The 21,710-nt window shown below is 51.8% G+C and overlaps 1 protein-coding gene across 5 annotated transcripts; it reads right to left on the bottom strand.

Annotated features, from left to right (window-relative positions):
* Positions 1-336: 336 nt before the first annotated feature.
* Slc45a3 (solute carrier family 45 member 3) lies at positions 337-20,606 on the bottom strand. Of its 5 annotated transcripts, XM_028764662.1 has the most exons (7): positions 20,469-20,578; positions 14,091-14,221; positions 11,384-11,501; positions 6,368-6,762; positions 4,878-5,663; positions 4,081-4,346; positions 337-2,046 (listed from the first exon to the last, which is right to left on the bottom strand). In XM_028764662.1, the coding sequence occupies exons 4-7, from the start codon at positions 6,570-6,572 to the stop codon at positions 1,609-1,611; spliced, it is 1,695 nt and encodes a 564-aa protein (XP_028620495.1). In that variant the 5' UTR covers positions 6,573-6,762; positions 11,384-11,501; positions 14,091-14,221; positions 20,469-20,578; the 3' UTR covers positions 337-1,608. The 5 variants fall into 5 exon arrangements, with proteins under 5 accessions (XP_028620495.1, XP_028620493.1, XP_028620496.1 ...); XM_028764660.1 differs by lacking the exon at positions 11,384-11,501; XM_028764663.1 differs by lacking the exon at positions 11,384-11,501 and having other exon boundaries at positions 4,081-4,133.
* Positions 20,607-21,710: the final 1,104 nt, after the last annotated feature.

The following is a 21,710-nucleotide window of genomic DNA, read 5'->3' as shown; positions in this document are numbered from 1 at the left end:
CAGACTGAGCTTGACCAGAGGCTGAGGTGAAGGGTATGATGTGAAGGAACATTGTCATGGCACCTGACTGCTGAAATCCCACCTCCACATGCCAGCTGCACTCTAGCGACCTTGCTGTGAATGCTCCATCTTCTGTGACCCCCTTTGAAAAAGAAAACTGCACAGTGTTGCCCTTACTGCCCTCTACCCTCAGTCCTCGCTGCCTGCACCTGGGTGATGGTCTATGGCTCCATCTGCTGGCCACAAATGGGAACTAACGCTGCCAAAGCTAAGATTCCCCAGGAACAGAGTGATTTTAGAACAGCCTCCTCTGCCCACAGAAAAGACAAACACATCTCAAGTAAACATATACGAAGCTTTTAATTTCATCATCATAAACATTATACTCTGATTTATCACATACAGTATAAAATATTTACTCTGCTAAATAAATAAGACATAGATAACATTATTGCAATCAGCACTGAAATCCCCCTAGACATGATGAGCTCACTGGCTCTGGCGGGGAGTACTCCTGAGTTTGTGTGAGATTCCCCAGGCTGTGACAGATAATGCCCCAGAGGCTGAGATGGGCAGAGGCCTAAGGAACCACATTTGTGCTTAGGGTCCAAAAAGTCCCATAGGGAGGTCATGGAGCCAGTGGACAGACTTGGAAGGGCACTCTCTTCATGGTCCATTCCCATGGGGAGCAGTGAACAACCAGGGAGCCAAACTGGGTCAAGAGAAAATGAGATTTGGTATGCTGTAGAGACCTTGGGTCCCATTCCACTTGCCCTCAAAGCCCAGCCTTGAGTAGGGACACCTTATGGCTCTCAATTAGGATGAATAGATTGCCCAAGGTACTGAGCTGGGCAGTTTTGGGGACCATATCTATCACCCCAGAAGAGGGGTCTGGTAATATCTAGCACAGTGACCTGCTATTTTAGGAGGACCAGTTTTTTTTGGGGGGTGGGGGTGCCCACCCTACTCAACTCCTAGGCACAACATTAAAAAAAAGGCCGGGAATGAATTTTCTTCTCATTTGTTAAATAAATAAATTAAATATTTAAAGGCCTGTATCTCTGTGATGGCAACAGAAGGGCCAACAAGCTGAGCCATTCCCTGAAACAAGTGGGGGTGGGGGACTCAGCAGAAAGGCAGTGCTGTGTATCATGGGGTTTCATCTTGCCTGCTAGGGCTCCTCCTTCTGCCAAACCCTGTGGAGGAGAGCTTCTTACCAGAAACCCCCAAGCAAGAGCAACAGCGGCAGACTCTGGACAAGGGACTGGAGGGAAGTTCATTCCGGTTCCCCCACAATCCTTCCTCTGGTGACTCAAGCAGGAGGTTAGCTGTTAACTTGGAGCCTTGATAAAGCACCTGTACAGACCACATTTGCATCCCTGCAGAACTTCAGACCGACATCCCTGTGGGAAGCTGCCAGTAGGCCAGCCAGACTCTGAAAGCCAGAGCCCAAAGCTCTGGCTCTTACCTGTGCAACTATATACCTTGCTGCCTTAGGACGGCAGCAGAGAGCTACTTAGGCGACAAAGACCTGGAGAGGTCGACTCTGCAGCCCTCCAGGGCTGAGAACCAGTAAAGCAGACTCTCTCTTTGATACCTTACAGAATTCTACACTGAGTATTTGGTCAAGTCATTCTTGTCAAACACTACCTGTGTAGCAAAGTAAATGGCGACCAGACCCAAGCCTGCAGCTGATACCATATAAGCAGTGACAGAGTGGCTCAGCTGGACAATGGAGCCCATGAAGAGAGACGGAGCCACCTGGGACAGCAGAAAGGCACTGTCCAGGATGGCAAGGTCCAGGCAAATGCCCCGTCCAGTAACAACCCTGGCCTCAGGTGGCTCACCTACCACCACTCGCATGGAGACATCGCAGGCAGAGGCCCCACAGAGTGCAGGTGGAGGCCCCAGGATGCTGCTGCTGCCTGGGCCCACGTGCCCATTGGGGAAGGGAGCTCCTGGCTTAGGGCCTGGCAAGAAGCTGGCTGTCTGGCTGTCCTCGCTGCTGCCACCTCCAGCTTCCCCTCGGTATTTGGGCAGGAACACCTGCGGGTGAGACACAAAGGAAACAAAGATAGGTGTGTATCCAGGTGCAAGGATTCCCGGATATGACAACAGGCTCTCACTGCCTCTAATCAAGGGCTATAGGAAACCAGGCAACTGGCTTTCAGGGAAAAAAAAAAGTCCAAAACCTGAGAAGATGCTACTTGCTGTGGATCTAAGCAGACCCCACCACCACTTAACATGGTTGGGCAAGGGAGAAAATTTTAAGCCTGAAGTCTATTCTAGCTTTTCTTAGAACATACAAGTCAACTCAGATCCACAGGTTGAGAAAAGTGCAGAACCCTCTAGAAAAGATAGGAAAAATGAGACAGACAGAATCAAGACACAGAGGAAAAAAAAAAAAAAAAGAACCCAAAGGAGACGCTTGTGAAGTCCCAAGTTCCTTCCACACAGACCACCTCAACCCCTGCACACCCTTGCTTCCACTGGGCCATAGGGAAGTCTTCACTGTCCTGCCCATCTAGGGTCCAGGCCTGGCTAGAGATAACTGTCCAACATGAGGTCACTGCCTTGGCCTTTGGCCAGGGAGAGCCCAGTAATTGGGCCTGTAAAAGGGAGAGGCAACAGGGAGGGATTTTTTTGGTGACCTCCACAGCCCAGCTGCCTGACCCTGAAAATTTTCAGTTTCTTCATGTAGGCTGCCTGAGACTAGAGAACACATGTCTGACTGACCACCACCGCCCTCCACCAACCCTAAGCCCCAATGGCCTGAGGTCTCCTACTGAAGGACAAGACAAGGTCTTACCCCATATTGGTCCCTGTGCCAGGCAGTGTCTAGCACAGAAGGCTGATGGGACTGGCTGCACCCAGAGAGCTGGAAGCTCCCAGGCAATGCCAGAGAAACCCACAACTCATCAACGCATCCCATAGCTCAGGAAGTGGTAAAGGATGGTTGGACAGTATGTAGGACCACGTCTGTCCCTAGCTGATGCTATACACCATTTTTCCTGCCTACCATCCATCCAAGCAAAGACCAGTAAGGCTGGATACTGGAGAGCTTCTCGGGACAGACAGAGGAGGGCTAGTACAGAGTGAAGGCTAGTCCTGGCATAACCACAGGTGCTCAAGCCTCATTTCTGGACAGCAGCTTTTAAAGCCCCAGCCCAGAGCTCCTTGAGAGCCAATAGGAGGGACCAGGTTCCCATTACTAGCCCACCCCCACCACACTCCTGCAAATTACTGCCAAATAAGCCAGCCTACAAGCTATGGGCAAGTCTTTCCTAATTCTGAAAACTGTAGTAGGGAAGGCCTGTGGTCTTTCCCCTAAACTACACCAACTTGTGCTTCCTCTGGTGGAGTTCTGAATCCAGGTCCTTAAAGCTCAGTGAGGATAGTGCAGGAGACAGGGTGAGCATGCTGTTTAAGTCAGGAAGCCTCCCAAGGAAGAGGGCCTTCTGCAGGAACTGGTTAGTGTGGACTGAACAAGGTGCCAGCGTCCCCACCTCCAGTTTAGTACTCAGGTAAACAGTATGTCGGGCTCAGATATGCACTGAGGGGATTGAGGAAAAGGAATGGAAGCAAAGAGGAAAGCAGGGAGAGGAGGGAGTGGGGGACAGAGAGAGAGACAGAGGATTAGAAGGTAAACTAGAAAGAGGGGCAGGAAGAAGCCTCCTCCATCTTGCAGCAAGCAGGATACAGATTGATCGCATTGCCTCTCTGCAAGAATAGCTAAGGCCAGGCTGTTCCCACTGCCACCTGCTGCAGCCACATGCCAGGGACCCATACTCCACCTCTGGATATAATAATACAGCCTGGAATAAAGGACTTCCGTTGTATGCTTATTCTTCAGGATTCCTAGTGAGGGACTCTGCACTTCCTGCTATCATGCACTCAAGTGCTTTCTAGTTCTAAAGCCAGGAAGTCATTCCTAGAATCTAATCTACACTTCTTCAGCGGCTGTAGCTTCTTGTCCCAGCTGTCCTCTCTGGTCAGAAAAAGCCAAGTCTTTCCCAACGTCTCTTGTCAGACACCATATTCTCAGCCCGCCCCCCACCCTGTACCTAGCCAATGGAGTACCTGCTTCTCACGATGGTAGAGAGAGGCGAGCGTGTAAGGCAGGATCTGCAAGGCTGAGAAGGTGAACCCGGTGAGGGCAGCCGAGACTGTCACTACGACCACGCTGTGGGACAGGCATGTGGCAGCGGCAGCCACAGGAAAGGTCATCACACTGGCCAGATAGACTGACCGGGTGCCGAACTTCTGCACCAGCCTGTCCATGACCAGGGAGAAGAACAGGGAGATGGCACACTGCAGGAAGAGCCCCAGGCTGCCCATTCGAATGCCTGGGAGTAGGGAAGAAGTGAGGTAAGGACCCTACACAATCCGGGGGAGCCAGAGGCTAGTAGCCATGGGCAACCGCTTCCCAGGGCCCTCCCCACCTGCCCACAACTGACATCTAGGTTGTAATTAGTGAATGTGGCCAGGGGCTGTCCAGGAAGGACAGAGGAAGATGTTCCAAGGAAGAGGTACACGATGTGTAAGGGAGGAGAGGCTGAGGATCACAAAATGGCTCCACACTGGCTCTAAGACAGTTCTGTGGAATGCCTGAATGAGAAGGCATGGTGGGTTACTGGGAAGCAAGCAGGGAGCACAAAGGCCCAATGGAACTGGAGCCATCTAGACCCAGAAGCCCTACTGAGACAACAAAGATAGCGGCTGTGTTGATGAGCCACTGCACATAGATAGATCCTTTTCCTTTACTGACAGGGGGATGGGGCCCAGGGTAGAGTCACCAGCCAAGGCCCAGGCTGTGAGCATCTCTCAACCCTGACCTGTCCTCTGCAGGGTAGCTTCCACTGGGGCTAAAAACTCACCTTCATCATAGTGTCTCCGGGCCTCGGTGCCTGGCTCTGCTCTGGGTACACCCTGGTACAGTCCCTCTCCCACGAAGTCCGTGTAGAACAGTGTGAAAGTCATAAGTGCCATCCAGCTGCACAACTCAGCCACAAAAAGCCGGCGCAGGGTTCGAGGCATGCGGCAGCACAGCTGGTGCAGCCGGGGAAACAGGGTACCCAGATTCCGGAAAGCCAGGCCAATGTGGCATGGGCAGCATCGGCGTGACACGGAGGGGACCAACAACCCTTCTGCTGGCTCGGGCGGGCACAGTACTGCCTCCTCGGCCACAAATAGAGTGGCTGCCATGCAGATAAGAAAAATGAGGGTGAGGAGGCCAAAGAGGCATTCTTCCTGAGTGCCCAGGTAGGGGGCCAGGGCGCTGGTGTCCCAGTCAATAGCAGGTAAGAGGTAGCCCAGGCAGCCCCCAAGGCTGATCATGAAGGCATAGACAGAGAAGGCTTGGCGGCAGTGGTCTGGGTCTCGGAAGAGGTCGGAGAGTAAGGCCTCCAGCGGAGTGAAGCACACTTGGCCACAAAAGTCCAGCAGCCCCACTCCCAAGATCAGCAGGGCTAACTCCAGGGGCCTGGTGTCTGGGTACAGCAGCCCTGCCAGCCAGCCAGCCCTTGGGATGAGAAAGAGGCTTAGCAGGACACCCAGGGACAGAGCCCAGATAAAGGGTCTCCGGCGGCCATAGCGCCCACGCCATTGATCACTGGCTGAGCCTAGGAGTGGAACAGAAACCAGGCCCAGCACTGGGCCAATGCCTGCAAGGACAAACAGCACAAATCAGCCATCGGGACAAAGGGACAACAAGAGGGAAAAAAGAGCTAACTCTGAAAAGAGGATACAACAACAGATCACACTGAAGCAAGACCCCATAGTGTTCACAGAGACTCTGCTCCTCTCAGTGTGGGTGTTATAAACACCTTGTTTTCAGAGGAGGAAGCAGTGGCAGCCATGCTGCTCCTGAGAAGCAATATTTATGCAAAGACTCGGGTCTGCTGTGGATTAGAAGAAGCAGGGTTTCTACAAGCAGCCAGACCCCAGAGCCTGCATCCTCATGAGCCATCCTTTCCCTGAAGGAAGGAAGCCACAGAGGAAAGCCACAGAGCAGCCACTGACCTCCTGTGGTTCTTGATGAGTTTGGTCACAGTATCGGAAACCTACACCACCTGTCCCGTGCCCAGGAAAGAGAGCCTAGGAGACTGTTGTGAAGTCCCAGTTCTACTGATCAACAGATATAGCAGCTGGGTTAAATAAGACAAACCCAGCCTTTCCAAAGCATCCCTTTCCATGTGTGTAGAGTGGATTGTCCTCACGGGCTGTCAGGTGTAAATGAGAACTGGTAATGCACACATCCCCACCAGGCACTTCCCCCTGAGCCACTCCCTGGGCAAGGGAAATGCTGCCTACAGCCCAGCCCCAGATGGACACCAGAGCAGGAAGAAAGGAAGATGAAGTGACTCACCCAACACCATGGTCATGAACTTCTCCTCTACCCCTACTTCCAGCAGAAGGGGTGGCACATAGGTAATACCAGCAGCCAGACACACCTCCAGGCCAAAGGTTAGCAGGTTGACCAGCAGGAGCTGAGCTTTCCGATGCCGTAGCACACGGCTGACCCACAGCCTCTGGATCATGATGGATAGAGCAGGTCGGGCTCCGGGGGCCATTCACATACTCCACAGCTGTTTTGAATCAGCCCTGCCGTGGCTTCTCCTCCTTGCTAGCACCAACCTCCTAGGATGCAGCCAGGCTCCCATTTCAGCCAGTCCTTTAGTGCCAACTGGACATCTCATCCCACGCTAAATACATCACCATCTAATGCCTTGCTTGATGGGGTCACATCTCATCAGTTGGATCCTAGAAGGGCAGGACAGTCACAGTCACATGAAATGTTGTGTCTTGGGTACCAGGTCTCCAGGATTTGATTCACGTACTCTGAATCCTGCTTGTTTGCAGGCCAGTGATATAGTCCTATGCTCAGGTGGCCCTAACCTGGAAGTTCTGTCAAAAGGCTCATGTTAATATTGGTCTACCATTGATGTAATTAAGAGAAATTACATTTGAACCTCAGCCCACCCCAAGGCCAAGCAGATGTCATTTACTCTCTTCTGAAGCATCTCTACAACTGCCCCTTTTGGAGGAACTCAGGACTGGCTTTCAAGGTGGCCTAGGATATTCTCCGCAAGGCCCAATTCATTTGCTTTGCTGTCCAACGTCCCAAGCTGAGCCATTTGATTCTTGTTAAAAGTGACAGTTCTGGGGCTGAGTGGTGGCTCAGTTGGTGTTCACTGTGTAAACATGAGGCTATGAGAAAAACCATAAGGATCTGATCCCCAGCGCTAGGAAAAAGCCACTGTGGCAGCATTGGACTAGCCCAGTGCTGGGGTGGAGTCTGGCAGATGGCTGTAACTCATTGGCCAGCCAGTCTAGCCAATTGGTGAGCTCCAAGCTCAGTGATAGACCTGGTCTCAAAAAACAGAATTCAGTATCAAGGAAGACATCGGCAAGTTGACCTCTGGCCTCCACTCACATAAACAAGTACATAAAGCACGTACATAAATATGTGCACAGAACTTTTTCAGAAGGAAAACAAAGGGGTACTTCCTATTCTCTACTTCCTTGCCCTAAGCCATGTCACACAGTAACCCCACACTCCAGGACAGAGACAAGAGGGAAGAAGAAAGGGTACAGTTCCTTAAGTGAGCTTTCAACCTGTTACCGAGAGAGAGTTCCTCTTGGTGACCTAAGCCTAAGCAAGAATCTCTCCCTTGGGTTTTCCAAGTTCACAGGAGGCAGGAAGATAGTCCATCCCACCCACACAGTACTTCCCAGTCGGTACAACCAGCTGGGACCATTCCTCAACCTCCGCCTTACACGGGACATGATCCAAGATCTCAACAGTTATATATTAATTGGTGGCATCTTGAGAGGATGCCAATGAGCCCTGAGCTAGTGGGATGCCGTCACTTCCTAGTTGACCTCTGGCCCCTACTCACACAAACAAGTACATCCAGCACAGCATCGCCAGTTACTGGGTCTGCTAGGTAAGTAACCTCCAGGGCTTGCCTCCTGGAGATGGCACCGCTGCTGCCTACTATGCAAACTGTGAAAGTAGGGACATGGTGGGGTAGCCCACTTGTAGTGCTGAAGCAGGAGGATCATCGATTTGAGGCCAGTCTGAACTACACAGTGAGCCCTTAGACTAAAGACAGGGCTGGGTGTAACTTAGTGCCTAACATATGTAAAGCCTTGGCTTCAATCCTGCAACACACACACACACTTCAAATCAGCATCAAAGTGCACAAAGAGACTGGGGTACTGAGGACAGGCCTTGGTGAGAAAAGCCAAGAGCCTGTTAACCTGCATTTACCCCAGATGTGAAAGCAGGAGACAAAACTTGCCACTACACCCCACCGGGACACCTTCCCACTCCACCAATCAACCCCACGATTGTTGCTGAGGAGTGGCTACTCGTGAAGGGGAGGGCTGAGGAGGCTGCAGCCCCTCCAGACATCTCCTTTGCTAGCTAGCTTCACTAGCTCAAGAGAAGAGGCACTTTATCCACTAACATCAGACCCCATGGGGTCCTGGCACCCCGCCTGTCACAAAGCATGTCACAGGCACTAAGCTGAGCCTCAGAGAGACCAGGCACTGTGGACCAACCTGAGTTAGACCTGTCCATTCCATATTGGCTCTCTGGGGCTGGAGAGATGGCTCAGCAGTTAAGAGCACTGGCTGCTCTTCCAGAGGTCCTGAGTTCAGTTCCCCACAGCCACATGGTGGGTCACAACCATATTGGCCCTCTGAGGCTCAGCTGCTGAAAGACTAGGAAATTTAGGACTGCAGATAAATCTGGGCACCGGAGAGCTCCCTCCCCAAAGTCCCTACACTTTGCTAAAGGGTAGAGCTTATAAAAGGGTGTCATAAAAAGGAAGATGCCGGGCAGTGGTGGCGCACGCCTTTAATCCCAGCACTTGGGAGGCAGAGGTAGGTGGATTTCTGAGTTCGAGGCCAGCCTGGTCTACAGAGTGAGTTCCAGGACAGCCAGGGCTATACAGAGAAACCCTGTCTCAAAAAAACCAAAAAAAAAAAAAATAAAAAGGAAGATAAAATACTGACCTGCACAGTCCTGAAGTGGAGGCACTGGACAGACCTCAGTTTTAGCTGGGCTACCCTGGGTTCAACTTGGCTCCTTCCCTTTTCCTAGTGATCAGAGGGAGAGCTTCCCTCTAGAGGGGCAGGCTCTGGGGTAAAAGACTTCTAGCCATTCTACTCTCCACCCTTAGTCTGGGAGGGACTGGGGCTCTCACCTGCTCTAAGTTTAAGGGACCAGGTCCTCCTTAAGCAAATAGAGACTTTGCCAGACCCAACCTCACCCATAAACCTGCCCTCATTCTGTAAGGCCTGCATTCTCTGCTAGTCAGGCCACCTCACCTGCCTCCCCTCCCTTCAGGCAGCTCTCCCTCAGTCCTCCAGCATGCTAGTGAGTAGGAATGGGGACACAGGACAACATGAACATGTGCATTTCCCCCATCCTTCTACAACCCAGGCAGCTCCTGAGCTAGAGTGCTTCTTCTCCACGCCATAGAGATTCCCGGCCTGTGTCTGGGGCTGGACCAGGAGCACACACAACTCATAGGTATGAGTGGAGTGGAAGGCTGGCAGGTCCCAGACCCCTGTACTTCAAGTTGCTGAGCCTGCCCTCCCTCTTCTCATACCTCCCCTGCCCTGGAGATGCAGACACTCCTGCCCAACTTTTCTGAGCCCAGAATTACACAAGGAATTCCAACCCCCCAAAGAACATCGTCCCCCTTCTTTCTTATCTTCAATGTCCCACTCTTCTCAACTGCCTCCCTTCTCCAACTATGCCAACCCTACTGTAGAGCCGCCCCATGCACTGACTCCAGCTGACAGAATTACCCACAGGTAATTTGCTCTGGATACCAAGACAGAAGCCCAGGGCCACTCTGGCAGCAGTGTCAGAGTGTGCTCTCATCAAAGCTGAAGTGAGAAAGATCACGGTCGGTTGCCCCTTCTAGTTTGGACTCCCCCATCCTCTTGGAGTTAATAAACACAGGCAAGGCCACAGGGACTAACTCTCCAGCTTCACAGTGAGCCCCCCTAGCTCTAGTAGTGGGGACCTTCCAGCCTCAGAGACTTTCCGATTCTCTTCCCCCACTACTTCTGGAGGACTTGGTCTGGCAAACAGAAGATCAACTAGTGAGCCAGCCTCAGACTGCTCACCTGGAGAGGAGGGGACAGGAAGAGGAGGGTAGAGGAAGGCTGACCAGGTCATGGGAGGAAGGACAAGCATGGGCAGCCTTGCGGGTACGGAAATCCTTCTCAAGCTTCAAACAACTCCCCTCCTCTGGCTCCTCTATGGCCCAGGTAGAAGGCCAGAAAGACTGTGTGGACCTTTCAGTCCCTTCCGAGGATCAGAACTAAAGCCTGGAAAGACAGGCTGGGGAGTGTTAGTGAACCTTAAGATGTAACACACCAAACCTCAGGGCAGGCAACTCTTTGACACCCACCCAGCAAGACCAGGGGCGTAGGAAATGTGTGTGCAAAGAATGAGTGGCTGGATGCAGCAGCAAGGGAAGCTTAAGGGGATGCTTAAGTCTTTCTCCCAAACATACCTAAGAGATGCCTAGCCAGAACCCCAGTGAGGGGACCAGATAGATCTGAATGGCTGAAAATGCTTCCGTGTCACCCTCAGCAGGCAGCCTAGGGAAGTGAAACAGTCACAGGAACAAACTTGGCCTGAACTTTGTCCAAAACTCAAAAGACAGAGTGGAGAGCAGCACAGGAAAGTGACCCCGATGAGTACAGCCCTTCGTAGCTCAGTAAGGGAAGGGAGGATCAGAGGACACATAAAGAGGCCTTTGAGGCTTTCAAAGGGGCTCCTGCCACCCCACAAGGCTGAGGTGGAGCAGGGGGAGCAGATACCCTCTGCTGACAAGAGGCCACAGGCAGCAGAGTCTGGGGACAGGCCCCGCCCCGCCACTGTCAGACAGCAATTCTATGGCCTCTTTATGCATGCCAGAGTTCCCCACACCCCGCTCAGGCACATCAAACGGCCTCAGCTCCCACCCTGACCCCGCAGGCTCTGCGACCCTGTGTCCTCCCTTCGCACTCACAAAGAGGGCTACTTTCTCACAGGCTGGGTTCCTCTGGAAGCTAAAAAACATACTTGGGTATCCTTCACTACAAGCCACTGTCCTTCCCAGAGAGAGAAACCTGGTAAGGGGGTGTCTCGCATCAAGGCACGGCCAGAGAAAGGGGTTGATCACTACAGTTCAACTCCCCTGGCCCACTCCAGACAAGGCTAGAGAGAAAAGGTGTGGGGAGCCCTGGTCCTCCAGAGTGAACTGGATTCAGTGTTTTGTTGCAAGCTGAGCAGACCCTCTAGGCTAGCAGCAGAAAGGCTGGCCCTCTGGAGTATAAGTGTTTCCCACTGTGAAACCCTTACTACCCATACCTTTGCCTCAGTCCCAGGAGGCCAATGCCATGAGCCTTGCCTAATAAAACTTGGCACACTGCACTACCAAAGTACAGCTAGATCCTCATGGCAGCATCTTGAGGAAACTTGGGAACATCTGAAAAAAAAAAAAAAAAAAAAAAACGAAAACCAAAATGGTCCCTATGAGGTATTGAGCTTGCTCTTTTACAACCTTCTCATGCAGACCTTGCACAGGTACTCTGGAAATTTCTACCTGGGCTGCTGGGCGAGGAGGAGATGCAGTGCGGGACTGCTGGGCTTTGATACCTTTCAACCTACTACTCAGCATTTGGGTTTCCAAGGCCAGTTATTTCCAAACACGGAGGGTCTCTGTTTATCCCGTCCCACCCGAGAAAAACTCAACAGTAACTACACAAACAGCACTACCTCACAGACTTCTCAGGACCCCCTCACAACGCAACCTCTCCACTTTGAGGGAATCCCAACAAAGAGTAGGGCTGGGCAGAGGGAAGGGGGGACCCAGCCCCACCCTGGGCAGGTTCACTAGCTCCTGCCTCCCCCGTGGCTGGGAGGCCAGGGATTTAGAGTTCACCCTGCTGAGCTGCCTTTTCTTCCCTCAGACTGGAAGCCTTCTGCTTAGCAGCTTGTCAGAGAGAGTGAGGGGCTGCAAGCCGGGACACAAAGGGGGATTAGGGAGAAACCTCTGGGCCTGCAGAGTAATCCATCAAACCCTCCCCTGCTGCCAGCTCTGGCCCCTTCCCACTCAGTTCCCCTTCCAGCTGCTGCCGGCCCCCCACCTCCTCCGGCTCGGGAGCCCTGTCACAACCGGGCAGCAAAGAGAATCCCAGGCCCTGGGGGGGGCAGCGGGGGCACACCAGAGACACTGGGAAAAGGGCAACGGCTCCCTCCCCCCACTCACTCAAATGTGTGAAAACCCAACAGGTGGCAATGGCGTGGAGGAAAGTTGCTTTTGTTGCGGTGTCTAAGAGCACTGTGCAGCTTCAGGATGGAAACAAATGCTGGAGGTTGGGGGAGGGGGAGGGAAAGGGACAACAGGCAGTTCCTGGAGCCAGCAATGATCTCCCCTCCCCTCCTCTCTCCAATCTAGTGACAGGGACTCTGGGGCTGGCCTGAACCTCACCTTGGCCAGCCTAAGCTGAGGTTGAAGTACCCTTGAGGTCTCCTGGTCTCCCCCGGTGACAGGCAACACACACGTGCATTTTGTTTCCAGGCACCTGGGCCTCCCAACCACACTTCATTGCTGACAACAGCTGCCACCCAAGGTCACGCTGTGTGTGTGCTCTCCATACCAGGACAGACACTAGCCTTCTACCAGGAACCCTCTTCTACCCCTGGGGCTGGAAAACTGAATATGGCCGTCCTGAACCCTGCAGGTTCCACAGTGATATACCTTTTAGGGGTCAGCTGGATGGACCTGGGTCTGATGCCAGTTTGAGTCTGTTTGTAACTTGACCTACTGACCCTTAGTTTCCACATCTATGATTTATAATTGTAGCTCCCTGGGTGACTGCTATGTGCATACCAGGTCCCCTTCCAATCAGTTTACTCTGCCAGCCACTGGCTGATAGGGGTACAAGTTGCATGCCCATTTCTCGGATGGAACTTAATACCACTGACTTTAAATAGCAGGTATGGCTCAGTGGTAAAGTGCTTGCTTCTCATGCAGAATGTTCTGGAATCCCATCCTTAACTCAATAAAAAACAAACCCAACAAACCACAACTTAGAAACTATGTAGTATGTGAGGAAAAGGATGTGAAGGGCCTTTGGTAGGTGGAACCTGGGTGTGGCTTTCTCCTGTCCTAACAGTGCTTGGAAAGAAAGATCAATTCTGCCTTTCTCCTCAGCTTCATCTGTAAGGCCTCTTACCAGATCCCAGCAGCCCCTAGTGGCAAGAGGAATGCCAAGAATGTAAATGCCTTCCCAGGTGCTGGCCCCAACAGGTGAGCGAGGTCAGTGCCACAGATCTGCTGCAGAGGAAAGGCTGTCCCATCCTTACCAGACAGATGTTTTCACCCACGGGACAACTAGGCCAATAGCTGACCCTACCAACCGCCCAGGGGGTATTTAGCACATGCCAGGAGCTTTGTTTTGGTTTGTTTTTGTTTGTTTGAGTTTTCCACACAAGATTTCTGTGTGTAGCCCTGGCTGTCCTGGAACTCACTCTGTAGATCAGGCTGGCCTCGAACTCAAGAGATCTATATGCCTCTGCCTGGAAGTGCTGGGATTAAAGGCGTGAGCCACCATCACCCAGTGCTTGGTAGACCTCTTAATACAAGTCTACCATACAGAGCTAGTATTTCATATTCTTAGTTCACAGGAAGGAAATGTTAGTTTCGGAGAACTTAACGCTTCCAAGGTTGAAAAACTCAAACCAGGAAATTTGCAACCTTTCAAAAATTCTGGAAAACACTTTGAACTGGGAGTCAGACAGATGTCCTATTTTGACCACATTGATAGCTATGTAACGCAGGAAAGTTACTACCCTAGGACTCAGTTTCCATACCTGTAAACTGAGAGCTAATCTAGCTAACGTCTAAGGTGTACGGTTAGGTGATCCAGCACCTGTCCCGAGCCTTGGGTAGGGCGATCTCATGGACAGGTGCCCACTGACAAGGCCACAGGGCTTTAGGGAGGAGCTTGTCAGCTAGTCTTCACCAATGAGTCAGGGAGATCCAGTGGGGAAGTTTCCCGGCAGCACTTACCCCATCAGACCTGTCCACATACTGCTCAGACACCAGCACTGTGCCAAGGTCAGAAGTCACCTGAAACGCAGCCGAGTAAGCCGGGCATCGGGGACAGAACTGACATCTCTCCTCTCTCCTGGAGCTGGACTCTGTTCATGGCAGAAATTAGTAACTAAATTCTTTCTCGTCTTGGTCCACAATAAAAGCAGAGTGTCAAAAAATCCCGAAGTCCTCCACAGAGGAGGAAGGGAGGCATGAGAAGCAATGGGGGTCTTGGCTCGGTCTTTAGGTCACCGGGTGGGGAAATTCCCTCACACCCTTCCAGAGCTTCTGCAAAGTGAAACTTCAACAGCCTTTCTCTCTGTGAACTTGACACCTGCCACTCAGCCAGGCCAGCCTGGGCAGCTCTTCCCATGATGCACACAGCCAATCAGAGTCCTCTCCCTTAGCCTGGCCTCTCTCTGGAGGTGAGGTACACAGGAAAGAGGCCAGAGGCTGAGCATTTAGGTCAAATGCACAGTTGAGCAGGGCCCTGGGCAGAGTGTTCCAACAAGGTGCTCTCCCAGCTCTGGATGGCTGGCCTACCCCTAGGGTTGCAAATCTGATGGTCTCTATCTGATGGGTTCTATCTGTCTAGATACTCAGGTCTGTGACCAGCCTATCTGTAATAATGGCTCTGGGTCAGCCAGTTATATGGAAATGTGGTCTCAAAGATGAGGGACATACCTGTAAACCTTAGCATTAGGGAGGCTGAGGCAGGAGGACTACAGGTTTATGACCAAACTGGACTACAAAGCAAGACCCTGTTTCAAAAAAAGATTAAAAGAAAAAAAAAAAGCCAGGTATCAGTGGGACATTTCTAGTCCCAGCAGAGGGATGTGGATCTCCATGAGTTTGAGGCCAGTCTAGTCTTCATGGTGAGTTCTAAGTCAGACAGGGCTACACAGTGAGACTTGTCTCAAAAACGAAGCAGACTGAGGACCCAGGTCAGTGGAGACTTCATAGAGCTTACATGAGGCCCTTGGTTTGACTCCCAAGCCCAGAAATAACAATCACTCAGGTGAACAAGGTACAAAGAGACTAAAAGGGGGCTGGGGAGATGGCTCAGAGGTTAAGAGCACTGACTGCTCGTCCAGAGGTCTTGAGTTCAATTCCCAACAACCACATGGTGGCTCACAACCATCTGTAATGGGACCTGATGCCCTTTCTGCTGTATCTGAAGAGAGCAACAGTGTACTCATATATATAAAGTAAATAAATCTTAAAAAGAAAAAGAGAGACTAAAAGAAACTATTGTCAAGCCAGTCTACCCACCCTTAGAGGAAGTCTCCCTCAGTATGCAACCTAACCACCTCTAAAGAAATGTCAAAGAGCCCCCAAAACATGCCCATCAGTACTCATTGAGCCACAACTGTTTACCATCTTCCTGCCCCCCCCCCCCAAGCAGTGAAAGTGCTGGGTACAGACAGTTCTGCTTCGCAGGAGAGAGAAATACGATAAAGTGCACCCCATGTGCAGTAAGGTGGTACATGCGCTAAGTAGGGGGCATGGCGGTGGTGGCAGCATAGTCAAGGCTCCCTAGAGGAAGTGGACCTACGGCTGAGTCATGAAAGGTAGGCAGGTGCTATGCAGAAAGGGCACAAAGGCCCTAGAGCGTGGGATTTCCAAACACATTCACCCCTCCTACTGGCCCCTTTCCAGCGAAGGATACAGGAAAGAACATGAGAACCAAAGCCACACAACTGGGTTCTGATCTCAGATCCGGCTCGCAGATCTGTGTGTCCTAGATGGTCACACCTCCTTGGGCCCAGGACAGAGGAATTTACTGGCACTTGGCTGGGTTTTGCTTCTAGCTACTTCCCCTTTCTGAACAGCCTTTGCCCTTCACCTGAACCCTCTGCAGCTCAAGTCCCACACCAACTCCAACAGGACTCCCTGGAACCCAAGATGCCATGTTCTCTCTTTCCCTAAACTCTGCTATGCTAAGGTGCACAGCTAGAATCTGCATTTGGTCCTCAGTCTCTGGTTTACCCCTTTCCCATGACATACTTTCCATGTGGTCCAGACAAGACAGAAGCAGAGCACAGCCCAGGCCTTGAAGTCTAGAAGGTAGGCCAATGGAGGAAACTTTTGTTTGTGTTTTTGTTTTTTCGAGACAGGGTTTCTCTGTGTAGTCTTGGCTGTCCTGGAACTCACTCTGTAGACCAGGCTGGCCTCAAACTCAGAAATCCACCTGCCTCTGCCTCCCAAATGCTGGGATTAAAGGCGTGCGCCACCACCGCCTGGCGAAACTTTTGATTGGATCAGGCAGTCCAGGAGTCAGCCAGGGACACTCTGCTGTCTGGGTGCACGGATCTCCAGCAACAGGAATTGAGAATCTACAATGCTACATCCCTATAGTGACTAAGTGCTCCTAGCTTGGACACTATTTGCTAGTTCAACATACACTTGTCATTAGAGACTCGGGGATTGCTGACAGCACTCTGGGAAGAGGAACTCTTGTTAGGGGCTGAGGGGATCCCATCTGGCTGGATATTTAGCCTGGCGTGGGTTTGATAACCATGGAAGTTGAGATAGAAGTTGCTTCCTACCTTCTTCGTGCTGGCATGTCTCAGTGCCCTAAAGAAAGTGATTTCCAGAGTTAAAGGAACGAGAACAAACATCTTTTGAATAGCTATCTGGTTTATGCAAGTTTTGCTGGCATACACATTGCACATCTAATTCCCACGAATAGAACCTCCACTTTACAGACATCGAAATAAAGCCAACAGCAGAGACAGGGGGACATCTCCCACCTTAGAATTAAAAAGGCTCCCCACACCAGCCACTCAAGGAAGGCAGAAGAAACACAAAGACCACAAAGCAGAAAACGAGATTAAACAGGTAATTCTGGTCAAAGACCAGGACACTGATAGAGCCCCTGCCCCCAGGCAGCAACATTCAACACTAGACAAAGCTCTCAGCACTAGACTGACTCTATTGCTGTGAGTCAAGTGGCACCAGCATTTGAGACGCTGGGCCTGGTACCAACTGGTCCAACCTCCACACACACTGTCCAGCAAACAGGGCCAGTGGCTTGTCAAAGGAAGTTAGGCGAGGAGGGCTAGGGAACCTAACTCAGTGACAGAATGCATACCTAGAAAGCTAGGCCAGGTTTTCCTTGTGGATACCAAAGAATAGCATGAAAGACCCTCCCACCACCCCCCAGTGCTGTACAGAGAAGACAGAGAGGAGTCCCCACTGCAGGGCACCCTCCCCACATGGTCTTCCTAAAATAACATGTAACCTTTCTACATAGAAAGCTCTTAACCTTTCAGGTTTCACCTCCTTGCTTCGCAGTGCCCTCCCCCAGCCCATGAGTATACTCTTGGCAGGGAGGCAAGCAACGGTTTCTGCGCTAATCATAAAACCCATCAGGAAGTCTAGAGAGGGGAAAGAGATCAAGATATCCACTATGTCTTGGTCTGTTCTTTGCACTGGACCCAGAATTCAATTGCAAATGTGTTACTCGTGGCTTACGTATGTTATATACGGTGGTGTTCCCTGCCTGGCTAGGAAACAGTTTCTAAGTTAATCCACAATGATCGCCACCCCTGTCACCACCCAGCAGCAGCTGACTTTTATCAAGCTCTCCATAAGCAGCTGCTCTACCTGCAGTGGTCTCCTTAATCCCCAAATCCTGGAAGGCAGGTCCTAGTATGCTCAGTTTACAGAGGAGAAAACAGAATCAGGAGACTGATAACTTACTTTGGAAGAAACAGGATTTGAGCCACTTGCTATAACCAAGTCTCTTAGCTTCTTAAACTTCCCAAAGCCCAGGAGACCTTGTTCTCAAAGAAGTTAGCCTAGAACAGTCTCTTTAAAAATGAAAAGAAAAGAACAGGGCCCAAGCTGGGCATGATGGCATACACCTATAATTCCAGCGCTAGGGAGGTCAAGACAGAGTTGTGAGTTCAAGACCAGCCTGAGCTACATAAACACTGCCTCAAAACAAAACACCCAAAAAAAAAAAACCCACCCCCAAAACCCAGCAACAACAACAACAACAAACCACCCAGAAAGCAGGGCTCCCAGAGTCTTGAACCATCTGCGGACCATCCATCCAGACACTGGTGATAAATACAGTTAAAACTAACATTCATTGACCATTTTCTACATTTCACACGTAACAAACTGGGTTTTGTTTTGAGGGGGTTTAATTGTAGGTTTTTTGTTTTGTTTTGCTTCTGTTTTAGACAGAGTCTCACATAACTCAGACTGGTCTGGAACTCATTACACACTCAAAACCGGCCCTTAACTCCCAATCCTCTTGCTTCTGCCTCCCAAGTGTGCTGAGATGACAGGTGTAAGCCACCACACTGGGCTAAAGACACAGTTGAGTTCTATCCGTGTTATTTAATAAAGTTACATTTTGAGACTGTGTATCCTTGTTAGTGCTGGTTGGCTTTGTTGTCATTGACTTCAATGACAAATCTGTGCAGAGAGTATGATCACTGTCATCATCATGGTCCCCATTTTGCAACAAGGTTGAAAAGTTAAAGCTACTTGCAGATTACTAGTGGAGCATGGCTGGTGGAGGGAAGACAAGCTACCTTTGGGGCAGCCTGTATTCTCATCCCTGAAGTGCTACAAGGGTTTGGTGAAGAGGTTACCACCAGAAATCAGTCTTAACTTCCAGTGACCTTGGATCATTCTTCTCTACTTTCTTGCCTTTCTCTCTCCAGGGCTCTGCCTAGGCCCAGTGCTAGCTTGAGATCAGTACACATCTTTTCCCAAACCACCAGCCTGCAGGGCATAATGTACTACCCAAGGACCTTGTCCAGTTCCTCCTTCTGTTCCTTCAGGGTTACTCAGTGAGCCAGGAGGGTTGGCGGGGGTGGGGGTGGAGGGGTGCTCATCCTCCACTCCAAAAACACATAGGAAAGCTTCTCTTGGCAAAGACCCTAACTGGGGTCTGTATGTCCACAGCTGTATGATGATATTTAGACTGATCCAGTGAGTCAAACTCCATTTTCTGGGCACTTTTAGTGCAGTCTGGCTCCAAGACAGCCCTGGAGCTGGGGCAGGCGGGAGATAAGGGAGGAATGAGGGAATGAAATGGATCCAACAGAAAGGCCAGAGGGTTCAAATCCTGTCCCACTTACTCCCTAGAACACAGTGTTCTGTGTGGTTCCTCAGCTTTCTGTCCAGCTAATAGCTCCTGGGCCCTTCTCTTCCCACCTTCATCTGTCAACCTGTTCTCCACGCCTTAGGCACGTGGTCCCATGCCGAAGCTGCACACTCTGGGAAAGGGATTGTGCTTCATGCATAGGAAACGGAGGTCAGAAACCTTAACAGCCTCACCCTCCTAAGTAAAGCTTCCAGGAGCCCAGCAAGTCAGTCTGAGCTGTGTCTACTCCATACCTGTCTGCAAGGCCCTACCTGGACTATTCAAATTTCAGCATAGGATAGGGTCTGTCACAGCTGAGCATCAAATTCTCACCAAGTACCCACCGGGCCAAACTCTTCCTACCTCCAATTCATACTCCTAGGGAAAGAGGAAGCACCGAGTACTCCGTGGCCTTGGACGAGTCAAGTGTGTGTCATGAAGGAGGGGACTGAGTCGGAGGTCAAGGGACAGAGCAGTCACAGGGTTCCCTGTTGGGGAGCGGAGACTAGGGAAGAGCGGAGCTTGCAAGCTCCTGGAGTTTCTCCACCGGGCGTGCTGCCGCCCGCCTAGCACTTTCTCGCGCTGTAGAGTACTCCACATCCCCACCTGAGCCTCGGGACACAGGAGCCACAGCCGGAGCTGCTTTACTCTCCGCAGGTGAAGAAGTAAACGGAGGCAGAGAAGGGGGGCGCAGGATCGCACGTGTACACATATACTCATCCCAGCCTCAACCCCACCAAAGCCTTGCTCCAATTCTCAGGTCAAGAGAGCTGGGTCCCCTTCTGTCTCCGATCAAGGCGCCCGGCTGAAGGCCCTTCCTGGGCTCCCCTAAGTGTGGACCGTGCGCGCCTCGGTGATTCATCTGCCCCTTTCGGGCGCAGTCCAGACAAGGGAAGAAATAAACGCAACTTTCCAAAGAAAACTCTGCGGCGGGAGGCTGCAGCAGGGGCGGCCGGCCCTCCGTCGGCCTGGCCCGGGACTCCAAGGCTCCGATCCCGCCCTCCGCGCGCGGCCCGGGACAGCGGGCACCACAGCACAGCGCTCCCGGAGGAAGCGCACTCAGCAAGGACGCGAGCGGGCGCCCGTCCTGGGCACCCGGCCGCCAGGGGCCGCGCCCTCCCCGCGAGCCTCCGCTCGCGCAGGGCCGGGACGCCACGGAGCGGCCCCATCCCACGGGGTGCAAAACGCCACCGCCGAACGCGGCCACCCGCGAGCTCCTTTCCCGCCGGGACCAGCCCCTCCCCTACCTGGCCCGGCGCGCGGCTGTCACCTGGGGCTGGCGCGTGCGAGCTCGGACCCCTGCTTCCCCAACGCGCGCCAGCGGGCGGCTTTTAAATCTCCAGGTTACTCAGTGGGGGGAGAGAGCATGCGCGCTGGGGCTGCCAGGAGGGGGGCGGGGCGAGGCGGGTCGGAGGTGGGGGGGTGCTGGGAGGGGATGGAGGGGTGGGGCCGGTCCCCAAGGGAAGAAAGCGGGAGGTGGAGAAGCAGTCTCCTTTCTGGTCGCGACCGGACGGGCAGCCCCCGCGTGGCTCCTAGACTGCCCTGTCATTACCTAGGGCCGTGCACCGCCCCCTCTGCGTCTCGCCACCAAAACATTTAGGTAAAAACTACCCGGCTCCACGGGGTACCTCCCCTCCACTCCCCAAGCCAGTCTGCGACCATTGCCCGCGCGTGCCATTCTGGACATCCTGCTGTCCAGGCACAGCTGCAACCCACCCGCCCTGGACCATGCCTTGAAAGAATCTGTCACATTCTGCGAGCTACCTTCCTCGCCATCAGAAAGCTAACTCAGTGCCTCTTTCTGCAGCTCAAAGACAAACTCCCAATTCTTTTTTCTTCTTTTACTTGTGGGTGTGTGTAAGGAAGGAAAGATGATAAATTGCTACCAAAATATTCCCAGTCAAAGTTTCCAAAGTATCTTGACTCGCAGGAAACCGGTGCAGGTGGGAGGCAGAGCATTGCAATCGTAGGCTGACCCCAGGGTGGGGGTTGAGGACTGTGTATTATGTCTCTTTCATCCATAGATTTTTATAAGGTGGAGAGAAATTCATTTAGGCGACTTGTTGACTTCGATACCACAGGCTAGACATTTCTGCAGATTTTTTTTGTGGTGCATGAGACTCAAGCAATCATAAAAATATTAGAGGGAAATGTGTTGTTGATATGTATTAAATGTTGGGCGGAGGCTTATTTTTATCATCTCGATATGAATATAAACATCTTTTTTTCTTAGTCCTTATTCTCTGAGCAAGATAGATATAGCAGGAGCTTAGGTATATGAGCATTTGTATCATATTAAATGTGTGTGATGTCTCAGGGAGATGAAGTCCCCAGGAAGAAATGTGCAGGTTTATGTACAAATACTACAGCATGCTCTCTTGAGACCTTGAGATGGATCAGGTATCCATAGGGTCGGGGACCATCTGGACTACAGAATCCCAGGAGATGCTTTTGACATGGAGGACCTGGCTGGCCTTAGATGGGAACTG

This window comes from Grammomys surdaster, unplaced genomic scaffold (assembly GCF_004785775.1).
Source record: "Grammomys surdaster isolate TR1022 unplaced genomic scaffold, NIH_TR_1.0 145, whole genome shotgun sequence".
In the NCBI taxonomy this organism is placed as follows: Eukaryota; Metazoa; Chordata; class Mammalia; order Rodentia; family Muridae; genus Grammomys; species Grammomys surdaster.
Note: the sequence above shows the minus strand (reverse complement) of the source record. Positions and strands in the feature narration are given on the sequence as shown.